Source organism: Spermophilus citellus (genome assembly GCF_964194105.1).
Source record: "Spermophilus citellus genome assembly, chromosome: 3".
Classification (NCBI taxonomy): Eukaryota; Metazoa; Chordata; class Mammalia; order Rodentia; family Sciuridae; genus Spermophilus; species Spermophilus citellus.
Window position 1 is genome coordinate 218,749,373 of NC_138184.1, and position 23,168 is coordinate 218,772,540.

At 37.7% G+C, this 23,168-nt stretch overlaps 2 protein-coding genes across 2 annotated transcripts; both read left to right on the top strand.

Annotated features, from left to right (window-relative positions):
* Positions 1–4,505: 4,505 nt before the first annotated feature.
* TAS2R4 (taste 2 receptor member 4) lies at positions 4,506–5,405 on the top strand (the record flags this gene model as incomplete). Its single annotated transcript, XM_081288252.1, has 1 exon — positions 4,506–5,405. The coding sequence occupies one exon, from the start codon at positions 4,506–4,508 to the stop codon at positions 5,403–5,405; it is 900 nt and encodes a 299-aa protein (XP_081144378.1).
* A 14,763-nt stretch (positions 5,406–20,168) lies between these two features.
* Positions 20,169–21,190, top strand: LOC308644799 (taste receptor type 2 member 3-like; the record flags this gene model as incomplete). Its single annotated transcript, XM_081286477.1, has 1 exon — positions 20,169–21,190. The coding sequence occupies exon 1, from the start codon at positions 20,240–20,242 to the stop codon at positions 21,188–21,190; it is 951 nt and encodes a 316-aa protein (XP_081142603.1). The 5' UTR covers positions 20,169–20,239.
* Positions 21,191–23,168: the final 1,978 nt, after the last annotated feature.

Here is a 23,168-nt window from a genome sequence, read left to right on the forward strand (position 1 = left end):
AGAGATTGTGGGTATACTCTGGAAACCAGCCCAGATTTTCCCTCATTGGCAACTTCAGTGTCTATTTGATCACCAGTCAGATCCATTTGGTATTTAACAGCATTTCTTCCAAATGTCACCTCATCTCCACTTCTAGTTTTTTCAACCCATCAGAGTGACTGTAACAGGATTCTGACTAGTTTCCTGTCTCCAACTCCACCTACTTCCAGCAAAGCATTCCTACATTACTTGGGTTTCATTTTTCATACAATGAAAATACCATTATAGTGCTCCTTTTCCTGAGCTCTATAGTGACTCTCCATTGCTCTGGGTAAATCCAAATTCCTTGACCTGTAATATAAAGCCATTTGTCATTTGTCCCCTATTTTCCTTCTTAGTTTCATCCGCTTCTAGCTCCCAAATATGCCATAATCTCTTGTTGCTATAGTTTTGTGTAAGCTGTTCTCTTTGCTCAGAATTTTCTTTCTCTTATCAGCTAGTTTCTCTTCTTCACATCTTTATTCCTCCAAGACAGTTTCTCTGACTCTCAAAGATGAGGTCAAACACGTACTCTGAATGTTTCCCCAAAATGTTTGCATGCCTCTGATCACATTACTATACTAATATATACTATTTATTATTACTATACTAATATATACTAATTATTCCCCAAATCTGTGTCTGCTATAGCATAGCTTCTGGGTGATACATGTTTCCACTTTCATCTCTGACCACTTCTCTTCCTCTCTTTGAACCTCTGTACTCTTCTATTTCCTTAACCTGTTGCACTTTTTGTCATCTCTAAGTCTGTATGCAGGGTTCTCTGTCATCCTTCTCCCTACCATCCTGTGCTCTTGCTTGAATAACATCTCTTTTCATCCTTAATTCACATGTCTCCTGACCCCCCTCTCCCACGTCTGGATTAAATGTGCCTCCTGAACATTGTCATTGCATTCTTTGATGTTCCGTCTTGTACCACCCTAAGCACTGATCTCTAATATTCTGTGTGTCTCCTCCCATTATTGTGTATGTTATCTGAAGTCAGGATGTGTAGGTTGCTATTTCTCCCCTGATTCTCTAGCACCTAACAGTGCCTCACTAACAACAGTTTGTTGCATGCAAGAATCAATGAGAGTCAGTCGAAAGAAATAAAAGAGCTTAGTCTCGGAAAGACCTTCCATCTTAGCCATTGATTGACTGATATATGAAGTAGATATTTACTTTCTGTGTTCTTCATTTTTCTCATTGGTAAGTAGGGATATCCATATATTTCTCCTAGGACTGTTTTAAGTGTTAACTAACATTTAAGATGCCTGGTGCATTGCTGGAGACAGTGGCACTTAATAATCCCCCCCCCCCCATGAAGTGGAGGATTCCTTCTTTCTCCCTGTACTCTTTTTTTGTTTGGTCCTTGGGAATCAACCTAAGTGGGCACTTCACCATTGAGCCAAATCCCCAGCCCTTTCTTTTTATATTTTGTCTTGAGATAGGGTCTGACAAGACTTAAGGCCTCATGAAGTTGCTGAAGCTAACTTTGAACTCCACGATCCTTATTCCTCAGCCTCGGGAGTATCAGTGATTACAGGCACATGCCAAGATGCCTGGCTCCATGTAGTACTTTTTTGAAAAAAATTTGAAACTGTAATTCTAGTTGTTCAGGACTGATCTCAGAGTCATCACGAAATGAGCTAAGTCATCCTTTTGCTTTGACTGTTTCCCCAGCTTTCCCTACAGGTCTAAAAAGCAGAAGATCTGTATCCATGACTGCAGTGCCCACCAGTGCTCTAGTAAACAGTCAGACTTCAAGACCCGTAGGTTCATGTGTATCAGCCTATTCTTACCAACAAAGCAATGTCAGGTCTTTCTCTTTTGCAAAGTTCTTGGTCCAGGCTGCAGAGTAAGGTGCAAAGAGGAGAGATCCACATCAGGGTAAAGGTGTGATCTGCCCTGAATGGAAACTTCATGTCCCAAAGGAGCCAATTTCTTTTGTAATAATTTTACAGACATGGCTTCCAGCATCCAGTTAAGGGACATGCACATGAGGAGTCACCACATTCAGGGTGGCCCAAAGTATGTAGTCTCCATAAGATATTTATTGTTCACACATAGTTCCTTTGAACCAAGATGTAATTTTCCAATCAGACTTGGGGTGTGTGTGTGTAAACAATGTAGTTGATGATCTTATCTTTATTAGATTGACAAGGAAAACAGACATGTCAAGTTTAATCGAAAGTCAAAATCTTGTGCAATGAAAGAGTTTTGCTAACACTTTTCCTATACTGATCCTTTGAGAAATAACTTCTGACAGAACTCTCTCACTCACTGATCACACTAGTCAACCTGATCATATCTTTATTATAATATTTCCTCCTGTAGAAAGCTATTTTATTTATCACACTCTGGATGGGGTCTGTTAAAAACTAATAGCAGGTTTCCCATTTTTTTGGAATATGGTTTTCTTATATCTTAAGCTATATAATTTGTTCTGTTTCAGTGTGTTATTTGAATATGTCATATTTATATTTCAATTATTTTAATGCAGTCATATATTTTGGGTAATGAAGTAGAGATCTATGCTATAATTTCCCCTTGAATCATGGCCTTGCTTCTTCACTCACTAGTTTTACCTGTTTTGCTGATGTGGGTATACCTCTGTTAGTGCCCATTAATTTTATATAAAAAGCTTCTGCAAGCACCTAGGCTCCACCTCAGGGAATTTCTTATAGGATTGCCTTCCTGTCACATCATATCTTGGCTCCTTCTGCTTGTCCATTCCTATTTGTGTTTGGCAATAGGACTTTGTGCTTCACCTTGATGCAAATTTGGTAAGATATATTTGGTCACATCCTGGATTGCACTGTGGTTTCAAATAAAAACAAACAAACAAACAAAAAATTATAGAGTAGATAAGAGATGCCATACTCTTGCAGTACTCATCTGTGGTTCTCCATAACATCATTTGCCCTTTCATATCTAAGCAGTGACAAAGTAATCAGGCAAATAGTTGTTTGATCCAAAAAACTACAATTAGTCCTGTATATCTCATTCATTGTCAGTTGAATGCATACAGGGAGATAGCCACATATGATCTAAGTATAGATGCAGATTTTTAAAGGAAACAAATGAAAAGCCTGACTTTTTTCTTACACAAAAATAAGAACACAGCAATTGATAGTGGCAATAATTTGTATATGTAGCAATAAGGGAATGCAAAATAATTATCATGGAAAGATGGGAATAAGAAAGATTGTCTCTGCTTGGCGCAGTGGCGCATGCCTATAATTTCAGTGGCTCGGGAGGCTGAGGATCCTGAGTTCAAAGAGAGCCTCAGCAACTTAGGCTGTAAGCAACTCAATGAGACCTTGTCTCTAAATAAAATGCAAAATAGGGCTGGGGATGTGGCTCAGTGGTTGAGTGCACCTGAGTTCAATTCCCAGTACCAAAAAAAAAATAAAAAATAAAAATAAAAAAATAAAGAAAGAAAGACTGTCTTAAAGAGGATCAGATTCTTGAACTTAATTTATTAGACAACAGTAAATCACTATATGTGTTAAGGGATAAAGCAGCAATAAAAGAGAATAAAATCGTGGCATTTTCAGGAAATGGATGTCATTGGAGAAGATAATGCTAAGTGAAGTATGCCAATCCCCCCAAACACAAATCCTGAATGTTTTCTCTGATATAAGGAAGCTGACTCATAGTGGGGTAGGGAGGGGGAATAGTGGGGTAGCATGGGAGGAATAGATGAATTCTAGATAGGGCAGAGGGGTGGGAGGGAAAGGGAGGGGGCAGGGGCTTAGCAAGGATGGTGGAATGTGATAGACATCATCATCCAAAGTACATGTATGAGACATGAATTGGTGTCATCATACTTTATATACAACCAGAGAAATGAAAAATTGTGCTATATACATGTAATAAGAATTGTAATGCATTACACTGTCATTTATTTATTTTTTAATCAATAAAAAAAGGAGTGGCACTGGAAAAATTTGAATGACAGTTGGAGAAAATAGCTACAGCATCCACAGATTATAGGGGAGAGAGAAGTTGAATTGAGGTAAGCCATGGATATGTGGTTGGAAGGTGCTGAGTAGCAGTGAGGCATTAGAATTTCCACCATCATCTGTGGTTTCTATGAAGAAAACCTATGATGTGAAACACTGACAGAAACAATGCTGGACTAGGTCTCTCTGATTGGATTTGAAGACCCTGAAGTCTGTTCTGATTCCACTCCTGGCCTTCTTGCTCTTGGAGGAAAGGACTTCCAGGTCTACCTAGGCTTGTTTTAATTGGGTGTTTCTAAGGAAAAAAGTATAGGAATGAAGAAATAGTAATGCAATCCTTAGAAAATTTGCATCTCAGTAAAAGCAGTTGGCTATTAAACTACAAATGGCTCATTTGCTGAGCTGGGGAAAAAAAAAGGAAACATCTCCCTGTTTGGATACTGGTATCTACCTACACATTTCAGTATTTCTCCTGCCTCAGCATCAGTACTATAACTGCTGAATTCTCAATGAGTAAAGATGCTTGAGGCATTTTATTTTTCTGCTGTTATTGCCTCACTTATTTTTAATTTTTTAGGAATCATTATGAATCTGTTCATTGCAGTGGTCATTTACAGGACTTGGGTCAAAAGCCACAGAATTTCCTCTTCTGATAAGATCCTCTTCAGCTTGGGCATCACCAGATTTTTTATGCTGGCATTGTTTATCCTGAGCACTTTGTGGATGATCTCTTCAGATGCTGAAAGGTCAGTCTCTTATTATACACTTTGTCTGTTATGCTGGAGGTTTTTAGACTCTATCAGTCTCTGGTTTGTGACCTTGCTCAACAGCTTGTACTGTGTGAAGATAACTAACTTCCAACACTCAGTGTTTCTCCTGCTGAAACGGAATCTCTCCCCAAAGATCACCAGACTGCTGCTGGCCTGTGTGCTGATTTCTGCCTTCACCACTCTTCTGTATGTTGTGCTCAAACAGATGTCACATTTTCCTGAATTTGTGACTGGGAGAAATGGCACCTTATCTGACCTCAATGAGGGCATCTTGTCATTGGTGGCCTCTTTGCTTTTGAGCTCATTACTCCAGTTTATCCTTAATGTGACTTCTGCTTCGTTGTTAATACATTCTCTAAGGAGACATATACAGAAGATGAAGAAAAACTCCACTGGCTTTTGGAACCCCCAGACTGAAGCTCATGTCCGTGCTATGAAACTGATGATCTATTTCCTCATTCTCTACATTCCATACTCCCTGTCTACCCTGCTGTATTATCTCCCATCTTATGCGAGGATGGGTTTGGGAGTCAAAGCCACTTGTATGATTATTTCTGCTCTTTACCCTCCAGGACATTCTTGTCTCCTCATTCTCACACATTCTAAACTGAAAACCAAAGCAAAGAAGATTTTTTGTTTCAACAAATAGTGGAATTTCAGCTGTAATCATTGGCTGGAATTACATATGGGTTGGGACCAAGATTTTCTGTTAGCAGTTTTCTTATTGGTTTGGAGAAGTTATTTTTATGTTTGTGATTCTGACATCCTATGTCTTTGAGTGCCTGTATATCAATTAATTTTGCATTTTGTTTTTGCCAATATTTTAAAATGAGGTACATTCTTAAGGAACTTGTTGGAGGCATTACTTATGATGTATTTTTCATGATTTTTACATTTTTGGGTAATGATAATTACCCACTGGTTATTGAAGTATGATGGAAAGTTACCCCAAATTTAGAAACATATTCTGGTGCATATGATGATTTTTTTTTGTTATTGTTTAATTGAAGAGTCCTGAGAGAGAGTACAGCAGTATATGAGTAGTCATTGAGAGCCAGTAGACAGGCTTTAGATATAGTAAGGTGGAACAACAACAACAAAAAAATTCAGTGAAAGTAAATTATTGGGTGAGACAGAGAAAAGTCCTTACACTTGCCGGGTGACAGTAACCACTAGTACTACCAAGAAACCCTAGCACTGAATTTCTAGGTTGTATATGGAAAGGAGGAAAAAAGTAATTTGATAGGTGGAGGGAAGTGATTAGTATTAAAGAAGTCAAATCCAGAATAGTTTCAAGGATCTCAAGTCCAGAGAGCTAACTTTCTTGGTCAAAAGCAAGTTCAGATGGTGAAATCAACACCACGTGTGTGCAAATTTACAAAATACTGTACCTCACCTTGCAATATGGAATTTGGTGGAAAGCTAAGAGGAGCCATTGGATTGGTAGTGGAAATGCCTGACTCTGGGGGGATTTATTTCAGTAGTATATGCATTTGTACAGAGCACAGTTCTTCTGTAGGATAGCACTCTTTCTGGGGTTGGGACAGCTGGACTGTGGCTCCACAGGAACAAAGATATGAACACAGGATATTGACAAGTTTTGAAATGGGAATTGAGAATTAATTATATAGTTTTTTAAAAATAAGCTTCTTATGACTCATTTATAAAATGCTGATGTAATATTTACATATTTCAAAATAAATAAATCTTCAAATTTCTCAAATTGCCTTCTTTTGTATTCTGGCCACCAGTTTATTGAGTAAATACTACCCAAACCAATATTTTATAGCAGGAAAACTGTAGATATTTGTCATATTGGAATCTTAAGATTAAGAGACTAAAGGTTTACTGAGAATGATTAATGTACACTATGGCATAAGAACTCAAATGAGAGGCAGAATCTATTATGGGTCCTCCAATACCTGTTCTTTCTCCTGTCTTTCATAATATTCAAATTTTTAGCTGTCAAGATTTTTGGCAGCTAACTATATCTTATAACTGCTTCTTCTTCTAAGTAGGTATTATATTGTCATGTGATTAAGCTATGCCAATAGAGAGTGAGCATAAGTAATGTTAAATAATTTCTAGGTGTGATTCCAGAACAGTCATACCTTTCTCTTTCTCTTTTACTGTTTTTTTTTTTTTGTGCCTATTGGCTGGAATGCCAATGTAATATTGCCCATCTTGGACCAGCTGCTGAGGTGAATGCTTGGAGATAGAGGAGTTAATACCCATCTTGGAATTGGCTGCATGGTTCCTGCCGTGGTGGCCTTGCTGCACCAGTTCTGGACTGTTCATGCCTGAAACCTGGGATTGTTCATCACAAACAAACATCTTCATGCTTTTAGGCACTGTGCTTCAGTCAAATAATTTATGCTTTACCATAAATCCATCTTTGTGATGAAACAATATGTAATTATTTTCCATCTTATAGTCAAAGAACATTTATATATTACCTGCTAAGTAAAATACAACAAAAACATATATGGAGTATAACACTGATTTTGATAGAAATATGTGCATCTAAAAAAAAAGCCTAAGAGAAAATATATAAACATCCAAACAACAATTATTTTAGGTAGAAAGTAGTGAGTAATATTTTTTACATGTTGTGAGTTTTCTGTAGTGATTATATTATAATCAGTAAAAGCATATACTTTTAAATATATACAGTATGTACAGTCTGTCAATCCATTCATCCATCCATTCATTCATCCATCAATGGTCTGTCTATTTATCTTTTTAAAGAACAGATAGGAATCTAATATCAATATGCAATTTCTCCTAAGCAAGGTAAGTGAATAGCCTTTCTTATGTTTTGTTTGAATTCTTTTTCTTGTACATTATTGGCCAAATTCTGCCTATTTGTATCTTGATTACCCTACATCTTTTTTTTTTTTTTTTTTTTACCCCTCAGAGTTGGATATGCTATCTTTGTAGCAGCACTATGAAGAAAGACTGCCTAGGCACTTGCCTCAAGTGTTCTGTGGGCCTGGTTTTTACAAAAGCTGTGTAGGCTTGGAGTTTTTCTAGTTCCATTATGTTCCACTAACTACCTGCCATTAAGTACTTATTAACCAGAAGTTAAACAAATTAATTTGTTTTTTTAAGATGTGATCATTTATAGGCTCCCATATAAATACCCATTATCTTGTATCTTCATCTATTCTCTGCCTATTGCAGGAGAAGGAGATGTTAAAACTCTGTTAAGGAGAGTCACACTTTGAAGTGAAGGGTGGGTGCCAGGTCATTGCCTAAATTGTGTCATTAAGTCATGAACATCCACTGTGAAAGCTCTGACCCATGGTTGTGCCATCAGCTTTTAACTGCTTTAAGCGCAATGTGTCTGAGCTGCATTTTCACATGTGATTGTATCAGTTCATCATAACCTTTTTGGTAAGGCAGATATTATTATGCTCATTATGTAGTTGAGGAAACTGAGGCACAAAAAAGCTATGTAAATGTTTCATAACAGTAGAAATAGGAAGGGGTTGACCCAGGACTCCAGTTCAAGTCTTCTGACTCTAAATTCCAATGGTTTCCCCACCATATCACAAGGTGGGTAGAAAGACACATAGAGTGGGATAATGCCCAATTAAATAGGCTTATCTTCTAGGAAAAGAGAATATCTTCAAAAACATGTCTGAAGCGGCATGTCTCCAGTCTGAGGACCCACACAGAGATGCTGGTGTTTTTACAATAAATCTCCTGGGTTCTATTTCCTTAGTGGAAGTGAATATCATGGGGTCACATATACTTTGGGGTTTTAGGCCCTGACATTTATATGAGATATTTTTCCAAAATGGAAAATTAGTAACATTAAAGAAGAAACAATTTAAAAATCTATTTTGAAAGCTGCTACTTGGGAAGTAAGACACCAATGTAAGCTGATGGCAGAGTAGAAACTATTCTTGTAAGAACTGAATGAAAATTCTTCAAAGTTTCTTTGTGATGCTTAAATTTTACTTAATCATGTATGGCTTTTGGTTTTCCTGTTGGTGAGCCATTCTTAATTTTCAAGAAAGAAAGAAGGAAAAAAAGGAGAGAGGGAAGGGATTTCTTTTAAAGTATGAATTGAAGGTTGCTATTAAGATAACTTCAAATTCCAGGTAAAGCTTACTGAAGACACTTAAAATAATATTTCTCAATAATGTCCTTTATCACAAGTTAAAGCTGGAGATGGATCCACTAGTCTAGCCCACTTGTTCTCAAAGAGGTGAGAAGCATAGTAGAGTCCATTAGTAATTATTTTTTTCCTTTATTTTCAAATTTCATGTATCCTGCCTCCCATTTATTCTGAATATGGGAGTAGAAGGGGCATGTGTAGTTTGACAGTATTCCCTAGAGATTTGGATATTGTGGCCTAAGGAAAGGCACAATTATATGTCCGTGCCCTACCCATGGCCATTTTATCAGATGAGGAAAAAACTGTGAAAGGAAAGTCCATTTGTGCATGAGAATATCCCTGTCAGGGAAATAAAAAAGAAGGTGATCTGGGTTAATGGGGGTGGTAAGGGCAAGGAAGAGGAGTTGAGAAGGGAATAGACAATAGCAGGAGGAAGGGCATAGTCTGTACACTCTCTACATCTGTTTTTGGTAGAGGTATGTGGTTCTAAGCATGGCTTCTGAACTGCTTGATTATTCTCTGGATTATGGCTACATGGGTCCTTACCAGAAGGAAGTTAAACTTCACTTTCTGGACAGCTCCCCAAACTTTGTCTGCTGTACTCATCCCCTCCCTCTCACCCCAGAATTTCAAATTTATGGAAGCAGATGAAAATAGCTCCCATTCTCTAATCTGCAAAGATGATGTGCTTTTACTCTATTTACTTTCTCTGCCTCTGAGCAATGCTGCAGCTGCTCATCATACTCCTTCTCAAAGGCTGTGATTCTGGCTTCACCAGAACCCTGGATGGTATAGTTGGTGCTTCCTCCTCCCGCTAAAAAGATTGAATTCTGGCACCAAGGGAGGGATGATGAGCAGTGAACAAGAACCCTTCTTCTTCCTAAGGCAGTGGGGAGGAACCAAGAAAGACTGATTTTGTGTACATTTATATTTTTGTTCCTGTTATATGTGCTTGATTTGTTCAATTTCTGAGTATATGAACTAATGTAGCTCATTTAGAGAATCAGTTTTCTCAGGTTAACAGCTGCTCTCTGTGCTCTCTAGAGGCAAGGTAGGCACAATCCTGGGAAGCATTCAGAAAGGCTGTGTGAGTATAGGAATACAAAATGCCTGAAGAATGACCAAGAAAATAGAGGATCAAGTTGTCCTTAGTCTGGAAATGGAAAGGGACCTTTTGTTGCAAGTTTTTGATTTTTGAAAGCAGTGACTGTTCTTTGTTTCTTTCCTTTCAGTATTTTTTTTCCTATTTTTGAGAGGCCGCCTTGTTCAAACTCAGTATAAAGCCATAATTTGCCCCTCTGAGAGTCTTTCTGATGCTTGTATTTTATCTTTGACTGACCTTCTTTTCTTGGATCAGGTATTATGAAAATAGTTGAGGGCTCAGAACAGTGGAGGGTAAAGGTATGAGTAGAGGGACCTTGGTTGAAAGAGGTATGGTAGTAAATGACAGATACATTTCAGTTATGTCCAGGGGTTGCTCTGGTAAATTAGAAAGATTGAGGCTATCACTCACCATACAGACCTGTGCAGGGGCATTCTTGGTTTGGGGTCTGACATGCTGAACAGTTCTGTGTGGAAATGGAGTATCAACGGTGGTTCTCGGATTTCTCTCTTGCCTGACATATAGAGCAGTTAATATTTATCCTGTCTTGTTTTTTGTTTCATTTTGCTTGCTTTCTCACACTGTCCTTTGTACCCCCTACTTTGTTAATAAGGCTTTGATTATGTATAGATACAGCTCTGTTTACATGTTAAAGGTATAAATATGTTAAAACTCTTAATTATTTGATCTTCCCACAAGAATAGAAGCTCCATAAAAGCAGGGACTTATTTTCTTTCACACTGTGTCCCAAGAGTCTGCAATGGGGGCCTGACTCATGGTAGTCATTTAATAAGTATTCATCAAATAATTGATCAATATATTTTCCCTTCTTATAATACCAGGCCCCACTGTTTATGTTCTCTGAATATTGTATTTAGGTTTTGTGGATCTAGATAGGTGGAAGCGGGGTTTTAGGAGACTGCTGTCAGGTCTCTGGACTTCACTTGGAATGCCACTCTGTAGCTGTGGCTCTGTACCTGATCTCAGTTCAGGCTGGCTTCATGTAGATGCAAGTGAAGGTGGAACTACTACCTTCAGGAACATTTCTTCTGTTGATGCTGTAACATCTTTCTAGAGAATAAATTTCCAAAGGACAGAGACAGAATGTGAGAAAAGAAATGTCCTACTGCAATGCTGGTACAGCTTCAGAGGAACTGAGCTTCAGCCAGGAGCTGTACTCATTCATTAGCTCTTTCACAGACAGGGCATCTCCTGGTATGGAGTGAGAGACTCCCTTCCCCAGCAAAATGACTGTGTCCCTAGGCCTGATGATGCTGGTGGCAGTGGCTGAATTTCTCATTATCCTGGTTGGAAATGGAGTTATTGTGGTGTGAGAGTTCTGGAGAATGACTCCCAAAATTGTAAGGGGTCTCTCTGCATGGGCATGGCATTTGGCCATGTATGTTTCTACTCAGATTGCCTGACGTGACTTGTTTCCTGTGTGAGCCTATTTCTGCTTATCCAGAGCAGCCGTTGGCTTCACCATCTCAGTGGCTCTTAGTAATTCAGACCAGCCTCGTTTGCTACTTTCCTCAGTGGCTTCTACTGCATGTAGACCATGGTCCTCATCCCCTGGGCTTCTTGTGGCTAAAGTAGAGGACTTGGAGGCTGGAGTTTTGGTTTCTTCTGGCATCTTTCAAGATAACTTTGAGTTTCTTACTCTGTGTTGACTTAAAAAGCCTTAAAAACTGTTGACAGACAACAGCCTCCACTCAATATGAATCTGTGTTGTTTTTATGTATTATAGTTCAGGGCAGGAACTTGATTGCCATTTGCAATCAGATTTTTTTCTAGTATGCTTTTTAAAATTTTGCATTTTTTAAAATTATTTATTTTTTAAGTTTTAAGTAGACACAATATCTTTATTTTACATTTATGTGGTGCTGAGGATTGAACCCAGTGCCTCATGCATGCTAGGCGAGCACTCTACCACTGAGCCACAATCCCAGCTCCCAAATTTTGCTTTTTAATTAATACATAATACTTGTACATATTTTAGGGTATGATGTGATATTGCAACATCTGTAGTGATAAAATTGTCATTTCTTTTTGTCTGGCATCTATGAGCTTCCCTCTTCTAGGTCTTCATAAAATATATAATAGGTTATTGGGAGCTCTAGTCGCCCTGCTGTACTATAGAACATAAACCTTATTCATCCTAAACTGTGTTTTGGTACCCCTCTCTATCCCTCTTCCCCCTACTGTGCCTAGTTTATAAAATTAGTATTCTAAACTAATTCTTACTTTGATATCACCTTTTCAGCTTCTAAATATGAGGGAGACCTTATGGTATTTTTCTTTGTGTGTCTGGCTTATTTTACTTAATATAACATCCTCTAGTTCCACCCACATACCATGACTGAGAGAATTTCATTCTTTTTACATTTCTGGATAACATCCCATTTTCTTTATTCATTTGTTAATGGATGTATTCATTGATTCTATATCTGGGATTTGTGAATCATGCTGAAATAAACATGAGAGTTCAGGCATCTCTTTGATAGCCACTTTAATTGACCTTGGATAAATACCTAGAAGGGGATAACTGAATTATGTAGGTCTACTTTTAGTTTTCTGAGGAACTTCCATGTTGTTATACACAATGTCTATACTAATTTATATTCTCACCATTTATGAGGGCTTTCTCAGTATCCTTGCCAACAGTGATTGGCTTTTGGCTTTTTTTGATAAAAGCTATTTTGGCTAGGGTGAGATATCTCATTGTAGCTGGATTTGCATTTCCCTCATGTCTATTAATGTAGGATATTATTTCATGAATTGTTGGCCATTTGTATTTCTTCTTTTGAGTAATGTTTCTTCAGGTCATTTGCCCATTTTTAAATTGAATTTGTTGGTTTTTGTTGTTTTGAGGTTTTTGAGTTTCTTATATATTCTGGATACTAATCCCTTATCAGATGAATGTTTGCAACTATTCTCTCTCTGTCTGTAGTTTGTCTTTTATCTCCATTGATTGCTTCCTTGGTTATGCAGCTGCTTCTTAATTTTATGTAATCTCATTTGTTTATTTTTACTTTTGTTTGTTGCCTGTGCTTTTGGGGTCTTATCCAAAAAGTCATTGTCTATACCAATGTCTTAAAGCAGTTCCCCTATGTTTTCTTCTAGTATTTTCATAGTTTCAGGTACAAAACTTAGGTCTTTGATTCATTTTGAATTTTTTTGTTTGTGAGAATTATGGGTCAAAATTTTACTCTTTTGCATCCAGTCTTCCCAGCACCTTTACTGAAGAGGCTATCCTTTCTCCAGTGTGTATTCAATAATCTTTGTGGAGAACCAGTTGACTTTGGATGTGTGTATTCATTTTTGGAATCTTTTCTATTCCATTGGTCTGTGTGTTGGTATTTATGTTAGTACCATGCTGTCTCGGTTTCTAAATTGTAGTATATTTTAAGATCAGGTGTTGTGATGTCTCTAAGTTTGTTCTTTTTGCTCAATATTGCTTCATTTGGGATCTTTTGTGACCATATGAACTTTAAGGATTTTCATTCTATTTCTGTGAAGAATGTCATGGTTCCATTTGGTTGTTTTTTGTCTTGTATTTAGAGGTAGGATTTTGCTCTTGCTCTGTTCCCCAGACTGCCCTTGAACTCCTGGGATCAAGTGATTCTCCTGTCTCAGACTCTCTATTAGGTAGGACTATGGCAGCATGCTCCTGCACCCAGCTGATCACTGGTATTTGGTGGTGGTTACACTGAACCTGGAAATTGCTTTGGGTAATACAGACATTTTAACAATATTGGTTCTTTTAATTTGTGAACATGGAATGTTTTTCAATTTGGTTTTGTCTTCTTCCATATTGCCCATCAGTGCTTTGTAATTTTCATTGTAGAGATCATTTACTTCCTTAGCTAAAATTATCCCTAGGTATTTTTTTTTATTACTGTGAATGGGCTTGCTTTCATGATTTCTTTCTCAGCAAGTTTGTTATTGGTGTATAAAAATACTACTGATTTTGCATGTTGATTTTGTATCCTACATCTTTACTGAATTTGTTTTTCATAGTTTTTTGGTGGAGTCTTCAGGTTTTTCTGTATTTGGAATCATGTGGTGTGCAAATAGGGATAATTTGATTTCTCCCCTTCCTTTTCATATGCCTTTTATTTTTCTCTCTTTCTGAATTGCCTCTTGGACATTCTTGTCTTGTTCTAGATCTTAGTGGAAACCTTTCAGCTTTTCCATATTCTGTATAACGTTGGCTGTGTTTTTGATATATATTGCTTTTATCATGTTGAATTACATTCTTTCTATATATGTAATTTGTTTAGTTTTTTATCATTAAGGGGTGCTGAAACTTATTGAATGTTTTTCTTTATCAGTTGAGATGATCATATGATTTTTTTGTTTAATTTTATTTATGTAATGTATTATATATATTAATTTCTGTATTTTGAACCATTCTTGCACTCCTGGGATAAATACCACTTGATCATAGTACATGATCTTTTTGATGTGCTGCTGGATTTGAGTTGCTAGTATTTTTTTTTTTTTTTGAGAATTTTTGCATCTACATTCATCATGGGATATTGGCCTATATTTTCTTTCCTTGCCTTTTCTTTCTTCCTTCCTTCTTTCCTTCCTTCCTTTCTTTCTTTACTTTTCTTTTGGTACTAGGGATTGAACCCAGGGGCATAACTATTGAGCAATATCCCCAAGCATTCTTTTAATATTTATTTTTTAGTTATAGGTGGACACAATATCTTTATTTTATTTTTATGGGTGCCAAGGATTGAACCCAGTTCCTCATGTATGCTAGGCGAGTGCTCTACCTCTGAACCACAACCCAAGCCCCTCCTTAGCCATTTTTATGTTTTATTTTGAGACAGTGTTTTGCTAAGTTGCTAAGTTGCTTAGGCCTGGCTAAGTTGCTGAAGCTGGCTTTGAACTAGTGCTCTTCTTGCCTCAGTTTCCTGAGTTATTGTATATTTTTCTTTTGTTGTGATCTTGTCTGGTTTTGGTATCCAGGTAAATCTGGCCTCATAGATTGAGTCTTGAAACATTTTGAGAAGAATTAATATGAGTTCTTCTTTAAAAATTTCATAGAATCAGAGCCCAGAGTGTGGTGCACACCTGTTATCCCCGTAACCCAGGAGGCTGAAGCAGGAGAATCACAAGTTCAAGACCAGCCTCAGCAAATTAGGGTGACCCTAAACAACTTAGGGAAAACTTGTCTCAAAATAAAAAGGCCTGAGGGTGTAGCTTAATGGTAAATTATTCCTGTGTTAAATCTCTAGTACAAAAAAAGAAACAAAAAAACTTGAGAGAAATTTGATAGTAAAGTGAGTCCTGGACTTTTTTGTTGTTGGGAAACTTTTTTATGGGATCTAATTTTATTACTTATTACTGGTATGTTCAGATATCCTGTGTTTTCATGGTTTGATTTGCTTGGTTATGCATCCAGAAATTAATCCATTTCTTCTAGGTCTCCTAATTTGGTGCTTTAGTCATTTGGTGCTTTGTTGTATAGTCATTTTTTTCTCTTGGCTTTATAAAACTACTGTAATATGAACATTTGTTTCCAATTAATTGGGTCCCATAGTTCTTGGAAGCTGTTTTCATTTCCTTTGATTTTTTGTCTTTTTTTTTTCGTTGACTGAGAAGATGCCTCTTTAAATTCACAAATTCTCTATCATTTCCTTTTTTTTTGCAGTGCAGGGGATTGAACCCAGGGCTTTCAACATGCCAGGCAAACACTCTACCACTGAGGCTGCCACTCCTGCCCAGCAATTCTTTCTTCTGCTTGATCTAGTATGTTACTGAGGCTCTTCGATTAGGTGCTTTTCATCATCTCTATCTTTTTGGGCTTTTCATTCATAGTTTTCCCAACTTTACTGAACTCTCTCTCTCTGCTTTATATATATTTTCTATCTCACTGAATTTCCTTAGAATCATTCTTTTGAATCTCTTTTCAGACATTTTGTTAATTTCCCTTTCTTTGGACTCTGTTGATAGAGTTATTGTGTTTCATTTGGAGGTGTTATGTACCTTGTTCTTTCATACTTCTTGTGTCCATTCATCAACATATATGTATTTGGCCAATCAGTAGTCCTTGCAACTTAAAGACATATTGATGAGCAAAAGTGAAGAACAACACAACCTACTCCTGAAGAAGAATGAGAAGTGAGGGACTTCCTCTGCCAGTTTGCAAGGCTTTTTTAAAAAAAATCTAATATGGTAAAATATATTATAGACACATGAATGAACATATAGCACAGTAGCATAGAATACTCCAGAAACAGACCATGCTCATAGAGAAACAATATATGATAAAGTGGAATTATAGATCATTGACTAAAGTTAGGTTATTTAGTAAATGATGTGGGGAAATTTGCCATCCATACATACAAAAAAAAAGAAAAAAGAAATCAATAAAATCTCTATACTGTACACAAACTACATCTATGGCTATTTAAAGACTTGTTGGCATAACACAAACTTAAAAACCAAAAAAAAGATTATGTAAGATAATGTCTTTATGATTTGGGCACATGGAATTTTTTTTTAGATGAAAGAAGAATTATAAATTTGACTGTTAAAAGTAACCTTTGTTTACAAACTCATCATTGCTGGTGGGACTGCAAATTGGTGCAGCCAATATAGAAAGCAGTATGGAGATTCCTTGGAAAACTGGGAATGGAACCACCATTTGACCCAGATATCCCTCTCCTCAGTTTATACCCAAGGGACTTAAAAACAGCATACTACAGTGATGCAGCCATATCAATGTTTATAGCAGCACAAGTCACAATAGTAAATAGTGGAACCAACCTGGATAACCACCAGTAGATGAATAAATAAAGAAAATGTGGTATATATACATAATGGAATATTACTCAGCACTAAAAGAGAATAAAACCATAGAGTTGCAGGTAAATGGATGGAGATGGAGAATATAATGCTAAGTGAAGTAAGCCAATTTCCCAAAACCAAATGCCGAATGTTTTCTCTGATATAAGGATGCAGATTCATAATGGGGATGGAGAGGTAGGGTGGGAGGAATAGACAGCGCAAAAAGGGAGGGAGGAGAAGGAAGGGGAGATAGGGGTAGGAAAGACGGTGGATGAAACAGACATCATTACCCCAAGTATATGTATGAAAACACGAATGGTGTGACCCTCTCCTTTTGTACAGCCAAAGACATGAAAAATTGTGCTCTATTTGTGTAATATGAATTGAATCGCATTCTGCTATCATATATAACAAATTAGGATAAATAAAAAGTAGCCTTTGTTTACCATAAGTCATTAAGAAAAATATATCACAGACTGAGAAGATATTTTAAATCATATAACTAAAATATAATTATCTAGAATATCAATTCGTACAACGTAGTGACAAAAATCTGAGGAGAAAACATGGGCAAAGACAGGCATTTCACAGAGAAGAAAATATAAATGACTCATTAATATATGAAAAAAAGAGGTTCATTTCAACACTCAAGAAAATGGAATACAAAATCCACAGTGAGATTTTATTTTAAGTGCTCCAGATTGGCAAATGTCAACATTTGCTAAAGTGTGAAGGAGGATGCTGTAGATCAGTGAAAACATGCACAGGAGGGGGCAGCGTGAACTGGAATTTCCATTTGGGAAAATGTCTTGTCATTGTTGAAATTTCACCTAGTTATTCTACATTTAAGGTATATACCATGTAGGAAATGCTTGCTGAATACATCCCATGAAACATGTCCAAGGGTACTCATAGCAGCAGTATACATAGCAGTAAAAAACTGACAACAACCCAAAGGTTCACCAAGAATAAATACTCATGTAGTGGAATATTATGCAGCTGTATAAAATAATTATAGTTAGTATACTAATAGGAATAACTTTTAGAAATACATGAAGTGAGACAACATGAGAAGATTGTAGAAGATCTTTGTGTAATAAAGATTAGTATCAAACAAGTCAACTATGTTTTTGGTTAGGTACATGTGATGAAACTTCTAAAAGTAAAAGGGAATGATAATATTCAAGATGAGTTATCTTGGAAACCTGGGGGAAATAAGTAAGGGCAGGAGAGGAAGAAGCACAAGGTGGAATTACGGGTATTTATTTTGTATAGCACTATTACATACCCTGTATGTTTATTATTTTCTAGCCCAGGTAGTCTATTATGTTAGTGAATAAATGATGATCATCACTATTCCTTCTATTTCAATAGTGCATGGAATTCTCCTGTCCAGATTTTCTGACAGTAAGCAAATTATTTGCCTACTGATGTGGTTCCTTTTACATTTTTCCTTCAAGAAAGGACACAGGGGAGATGGGGTATCTCCATCAGCTCACAGAAGATCGCTGCTAACCATACAGTGCCCTGGCTCCTGTGTGTAATAAGAGGACAAGAAGGAACTAGGTCTTATTTCTATTGATGATTCAGGTTTCCATTTAATGGAGCCTATTCTTTAACACAAACCATGTGATACTGTAAAATTTGCCTTGAACTGGTGCATGAAAGGATACCCAGAGGAGATTTCTTAGTATACAATGCAATGTAAGGAGTATATATTTTATTGTAATGGTAGTGGGAAGTGACTGAAGTAGTAACTAACAAAACAAAATGATCAATCAGATTTACATTTTGGGAAGACCACTCTTGTAGCTAAGTGGGGAATATATTATGGGGGAAGACAAGAAATGGGGAGAAATGTTGGTAGGGCATCAAGTAGTACAGATGAGAGATGATGACATCTTGGAGTAGGATGGAGGTTATAGAAATGGAATATCCAAGGCATATTTTATAATTAAAATGTGTAAGTCATTGATGGGTGGATACAGGGTGAGAGGAAAGGGGAAAATCAAGTTAATTCTTAGGTGGTGCCTGATTTAAGGAACTGGATAATGTTAACGTTTGCTGAAACAGGGAAGAATAAGGAAGAAAAGGTTAATTCTTTTAAAGTGGGAATCAACTGAGAAGTTGTTTCGGATGTGATGGTTTTGAGGTGGAAGGGGTGAAATTAATAAAGTTAGTAAAAAGTATGATCACACATGAAATGTATGTGACATGTATTTGAACATGCCTTGTATTCTGAGCTTTGTCCTCATTGAATAATTCCAATGTGGCTAGAGGAGTGTTATTATTTATTTGTTCTCATGTAATGTGAAAGAGATTGTAAGATAAGAAAAAAATCTCAATCTGTAGAACCTAGAGTATGAGAAAACTGAACAGGGACAAGGGCAGGTTGTAGGATAATCCTTGTCACTGGAGTAAGGTCTAGTTATTAGACTCCAGAAACAAGGGATTCTGACCTTATTGTGATTCCACTGCACAGAGGTCAGGAAGCAGGTGGGCCAGGTTCTCCTATTGGCCTGAGAAAGCAAAGGGTCATGAATGTGAAATGTTTATGCCTGAGCGCTCTCCAGTGCTCCTGAGGTGTATTGTGTACAACATGGTGCCAATATTGCTGAGGTTTGCCTCGCTCAGTTGAGGGATTCCTTGGCATCTGTTCAGATGAGACTATATCTCATTGAGATTTACCATCTGCTACTCTGTGACGTCCTTTTGAGGAGACTTAAAAGTGTCTTTCAGTGCATAATGTCCATGCCCTCTCAGCTTTGTGTTTTGATGGCATTGATTCCTTCTCCATCCATCAGACATTGTTTCCAAATAGTCTTGATCACAACTTATTAGTGGGTTTTAAAATCAATTTTGTGAGACACAAGCATATTGAAAGATATAGACTAGCATATTATTCTACTCATTTTTTTGTTTATTATTTTATGCACTTACCCTTCCTCCAGGATGAGGGATAGTGCTTTGTGGTAGAATTCTGATTTTCCCTTCTGTTTGTATGTCTCTGAGTCCTCATAGGAACCGAGGCTTTTCATGCTTCTGAGTGATTCTTTTGGCTTCTTTGATGCTTTCTGTGCTGGGTGGCTTCCATCCCTGTGCCCTTTGAAACTGAGTCCACTTTCTCCATATTCTTTGTGACCCGGATGTCTTCCTTCTGGGTGACACTGGACACTACTCTATTTGCATTTCAGCAAAGAGCTGCTGAGTTTAGGTTCATAGATTGAAGTGACAGTGCACATCATCTGTGAAGAGAGCAGAGCAACCTGACAGAGCCAGAGAGGATTCAGTAAACTCTGCTGTATGGCAGACTAACTTGGGCAGAGACCAGAGACAGGTACAGCGAAGCAAGCTGTAGACAGGATAGATTCTCAGAAAGAAACTTGAAATCAGCAAGGAAACTACATACATCCGCAGAAAGAGCAAAGATCGGGGCTGCCTACTTGCTGAAATGATGGGAGCCATTGAGGGGGTGTTTCTGGTTCTGATTATCACCCAGTTCATTCTTGGAAATCTGGGGAATGGTTTCATTGGTTTGGTCAATGGCAGAAGCTTTTTCAGGAGCAAGAGAATCTCTTTATGTGACTTCATCATCACCAGCCTGGCCCTCTCCAGGATTGTTCTTCTGTGGATTTTCTTGACTGATGGTGTTTTGATAACATTGTCTTACAAAACTCATGATTCAGGAACAGTAATGCAAATTATTGATATTTTCTGGACATTTACAAACCACCTGAGCACATGGCTTATCACCTGTCTTGGTGTCCTTCACTGCCTGAAAATCGCCAATTTCTCCCACCCTGCATTCCTCTGGCTCAAGTGGAGGGTTTCCAGGGTGGTTGTATGGATGCTGTTGGGTACACTGCTTTTGTCATGTTGCAGTACCATGTCTCTGATCAATGAATTTAAGATCAATTCTGTGCTCTGTAGAATTGATAGCACAGGTAATGTGACTGAGCACTTCAGAGAGAAGAGAAGTGAATATCATCTGATCCACATTCTTGGGACTCTGTGGTACGTCCCTCCCTTAACTGTGTCCCTGACTGCCTATGTTCTGCTCATTCTCTCTCTGCGGAGACACACATGGCAGATGCAGCAAAATGGCACCAGTTCTAGAGATCCAAGTACTGAGGCCCACGAGAGGGCTACCAGGATCATCCTCTCCTTCCTGCTTCTCTTCCTACTTTATACTCTTTCCTTTATAATTTTGTCATCCATTTGTCTCCTACCAGATACTAAGGTGGCTCAGATGATTGGCGAAGTAATTAGCATGTTTCATCTTGTTGGCCACTCATTTGTTCTCATTCTGGGGAACAACAAGCTGAAACAGACATTTATGGCAATACTCCCTTGTAAGTCTGGTCATCTGAAGCCTGGTTCTAAGGGACTCTTCTCCCCATAGTTAGCAGAGGGTGCAGGGTGGAGCCTGGGAGTCCTTTGGCCTGGCTCAAGACTATAGGGCTCCTCCTGACCCTACCACAGATCTGTTTTGACAATCAGTAGAAGAGAGACACTGCTTTCTTTACCCCTGATTTTACCTGGTACCAAGGGTGAAAGGCAGACTTCTTTTCTGTACATAGGGTAGTTTTGGAAGGGGAAAACAGTCTTTAGGACATTTCTGACTTTAGTCCATGTTATCTTGAGTTGGAGAGTCAGTGTCTTATATATTGTTTCTAATCTCTGAAATTAGTGTCAGGTTTCATTCATATAGAAGCAAATACAGAAAGTATCTTCGTAATTTCTAAACTTTCTTTTCCTGGATACAGCTTTTCCATTTCTGCTTGAGGAGAAAAACTTTGAAGGCTAGCTTCAAATCTATATTTTGTGGTGTGAAATATCACCCTGAGTGTGATAATATACCAAGGGATCTAACTTCATTCAAAGCCATACGTACTCATCAGCCCTAACCCAGGACAATTTCTGGTGCAACAGTGAGACATTTCCCATCCTACTATGTTTGTTACTGACCTATAAATACTGTAAGTGGTAGTTGATACTTTACCACTAAGCTACGTCTCCAACCCTTTTGATTTTGAAACAAGGTGTTGCAAAGTTCCTGAGGCTAGCCTCGAACTTGTGATCCTCCTGCCTCAGCCACACCATTTGCTGTGATTACAAGCCATACTACTGTACCAGCCTCTAGCTCATTTAATAAAAAGTGGATGACATGCCACATTGTCAATTAGGAATGTTCATCAAGCTTCCTGTTAATTCATATCCCTCCACCAGTATTTCTCTAATGAAAATAATCTGGTAATAAATATCTTTAGATACATTTTTTCGTGTGTATGTGGACTTATTTTCTAAAATTAGTGCCAAGAAGTGGAATTGCTGGGAGGAAGGGTATATACACTAAAACTGTGAAAAGATAATGCCAAATTGCCTTCCAGGTATCCATACCTGCTGGATCAATTTTCAATATGGCTTGGACCAAATTAGATGGTCAGACTTTTTAGCTGTTACCCATCTAATAGGGGAAATCAATCCCCCAATTTACAGATGAAGACATTGAGGATTAAATGTTTTAGGGACTTTCCCTAATAACTAGTAAGTGGCAGACTGGGGATTCTATGTTGGAAATGCCCAACTCTGGAGAGGACATGCCACAATGGACACTGTGCTGTGTGTTCAGAGCATGTCTGGTGATGCTGGCAGGTAGTCTGTCCTCTCCCCCTCTAAGTTTCAGCCCTCTCCATTAGCTCTTCGTTTTGGGGAAGAGGGGGTTACTAGGGATTTAATTCAGGGGCACTTGACCAATGAACCATACCCCCAGTCCTATTTTATATTTTATCTTTAGACAGGATCTCACTAAGACTTAGGGCCTCACTTTTTCTGAGCCTTTCTTTGAACTCCATGATCCTTCTGCCTCAGCCTCCCTAGCCTCTATGATTAGAGGCAAGGACCATGGTGCCTGGCTCTACTTGCTCTTTTTAATCACAGATCACTTTTCCAAAAAGCCAGTCCCTCAGCATCTCTACACAGTTTCCTCAGTTCTGGATATCCATTAATTTATTTCTTTTTGCATTGTGTATATAAGTTGTGCTTTCCTATTATAGAAAATAGAGACTAGGAATAGATAATGTAATGATCAATAATTTTTATAGTATTTTATGTGTCCATTCATGTTAGTCATTGTAGATAAGCTTTTCTTTTTAAATCCTTTTCACATTTATCCATACAGTAAACCTAGTTATATAAAAACTCAAAAATAAAAAAACTTTATATTTATGAAAGTTTCCTTGAGCTCTAGATTTACTTTTTAGGACAAAAGTCAGTTGGCTGTTATGATAGGATATTAAGCTCCAATGCTTAGGACCTGGAATGGGATAAAATGGGCATGCAGGGCGCTTGCTTCTGCTCTCAGAAAGAATGCTGCCCTT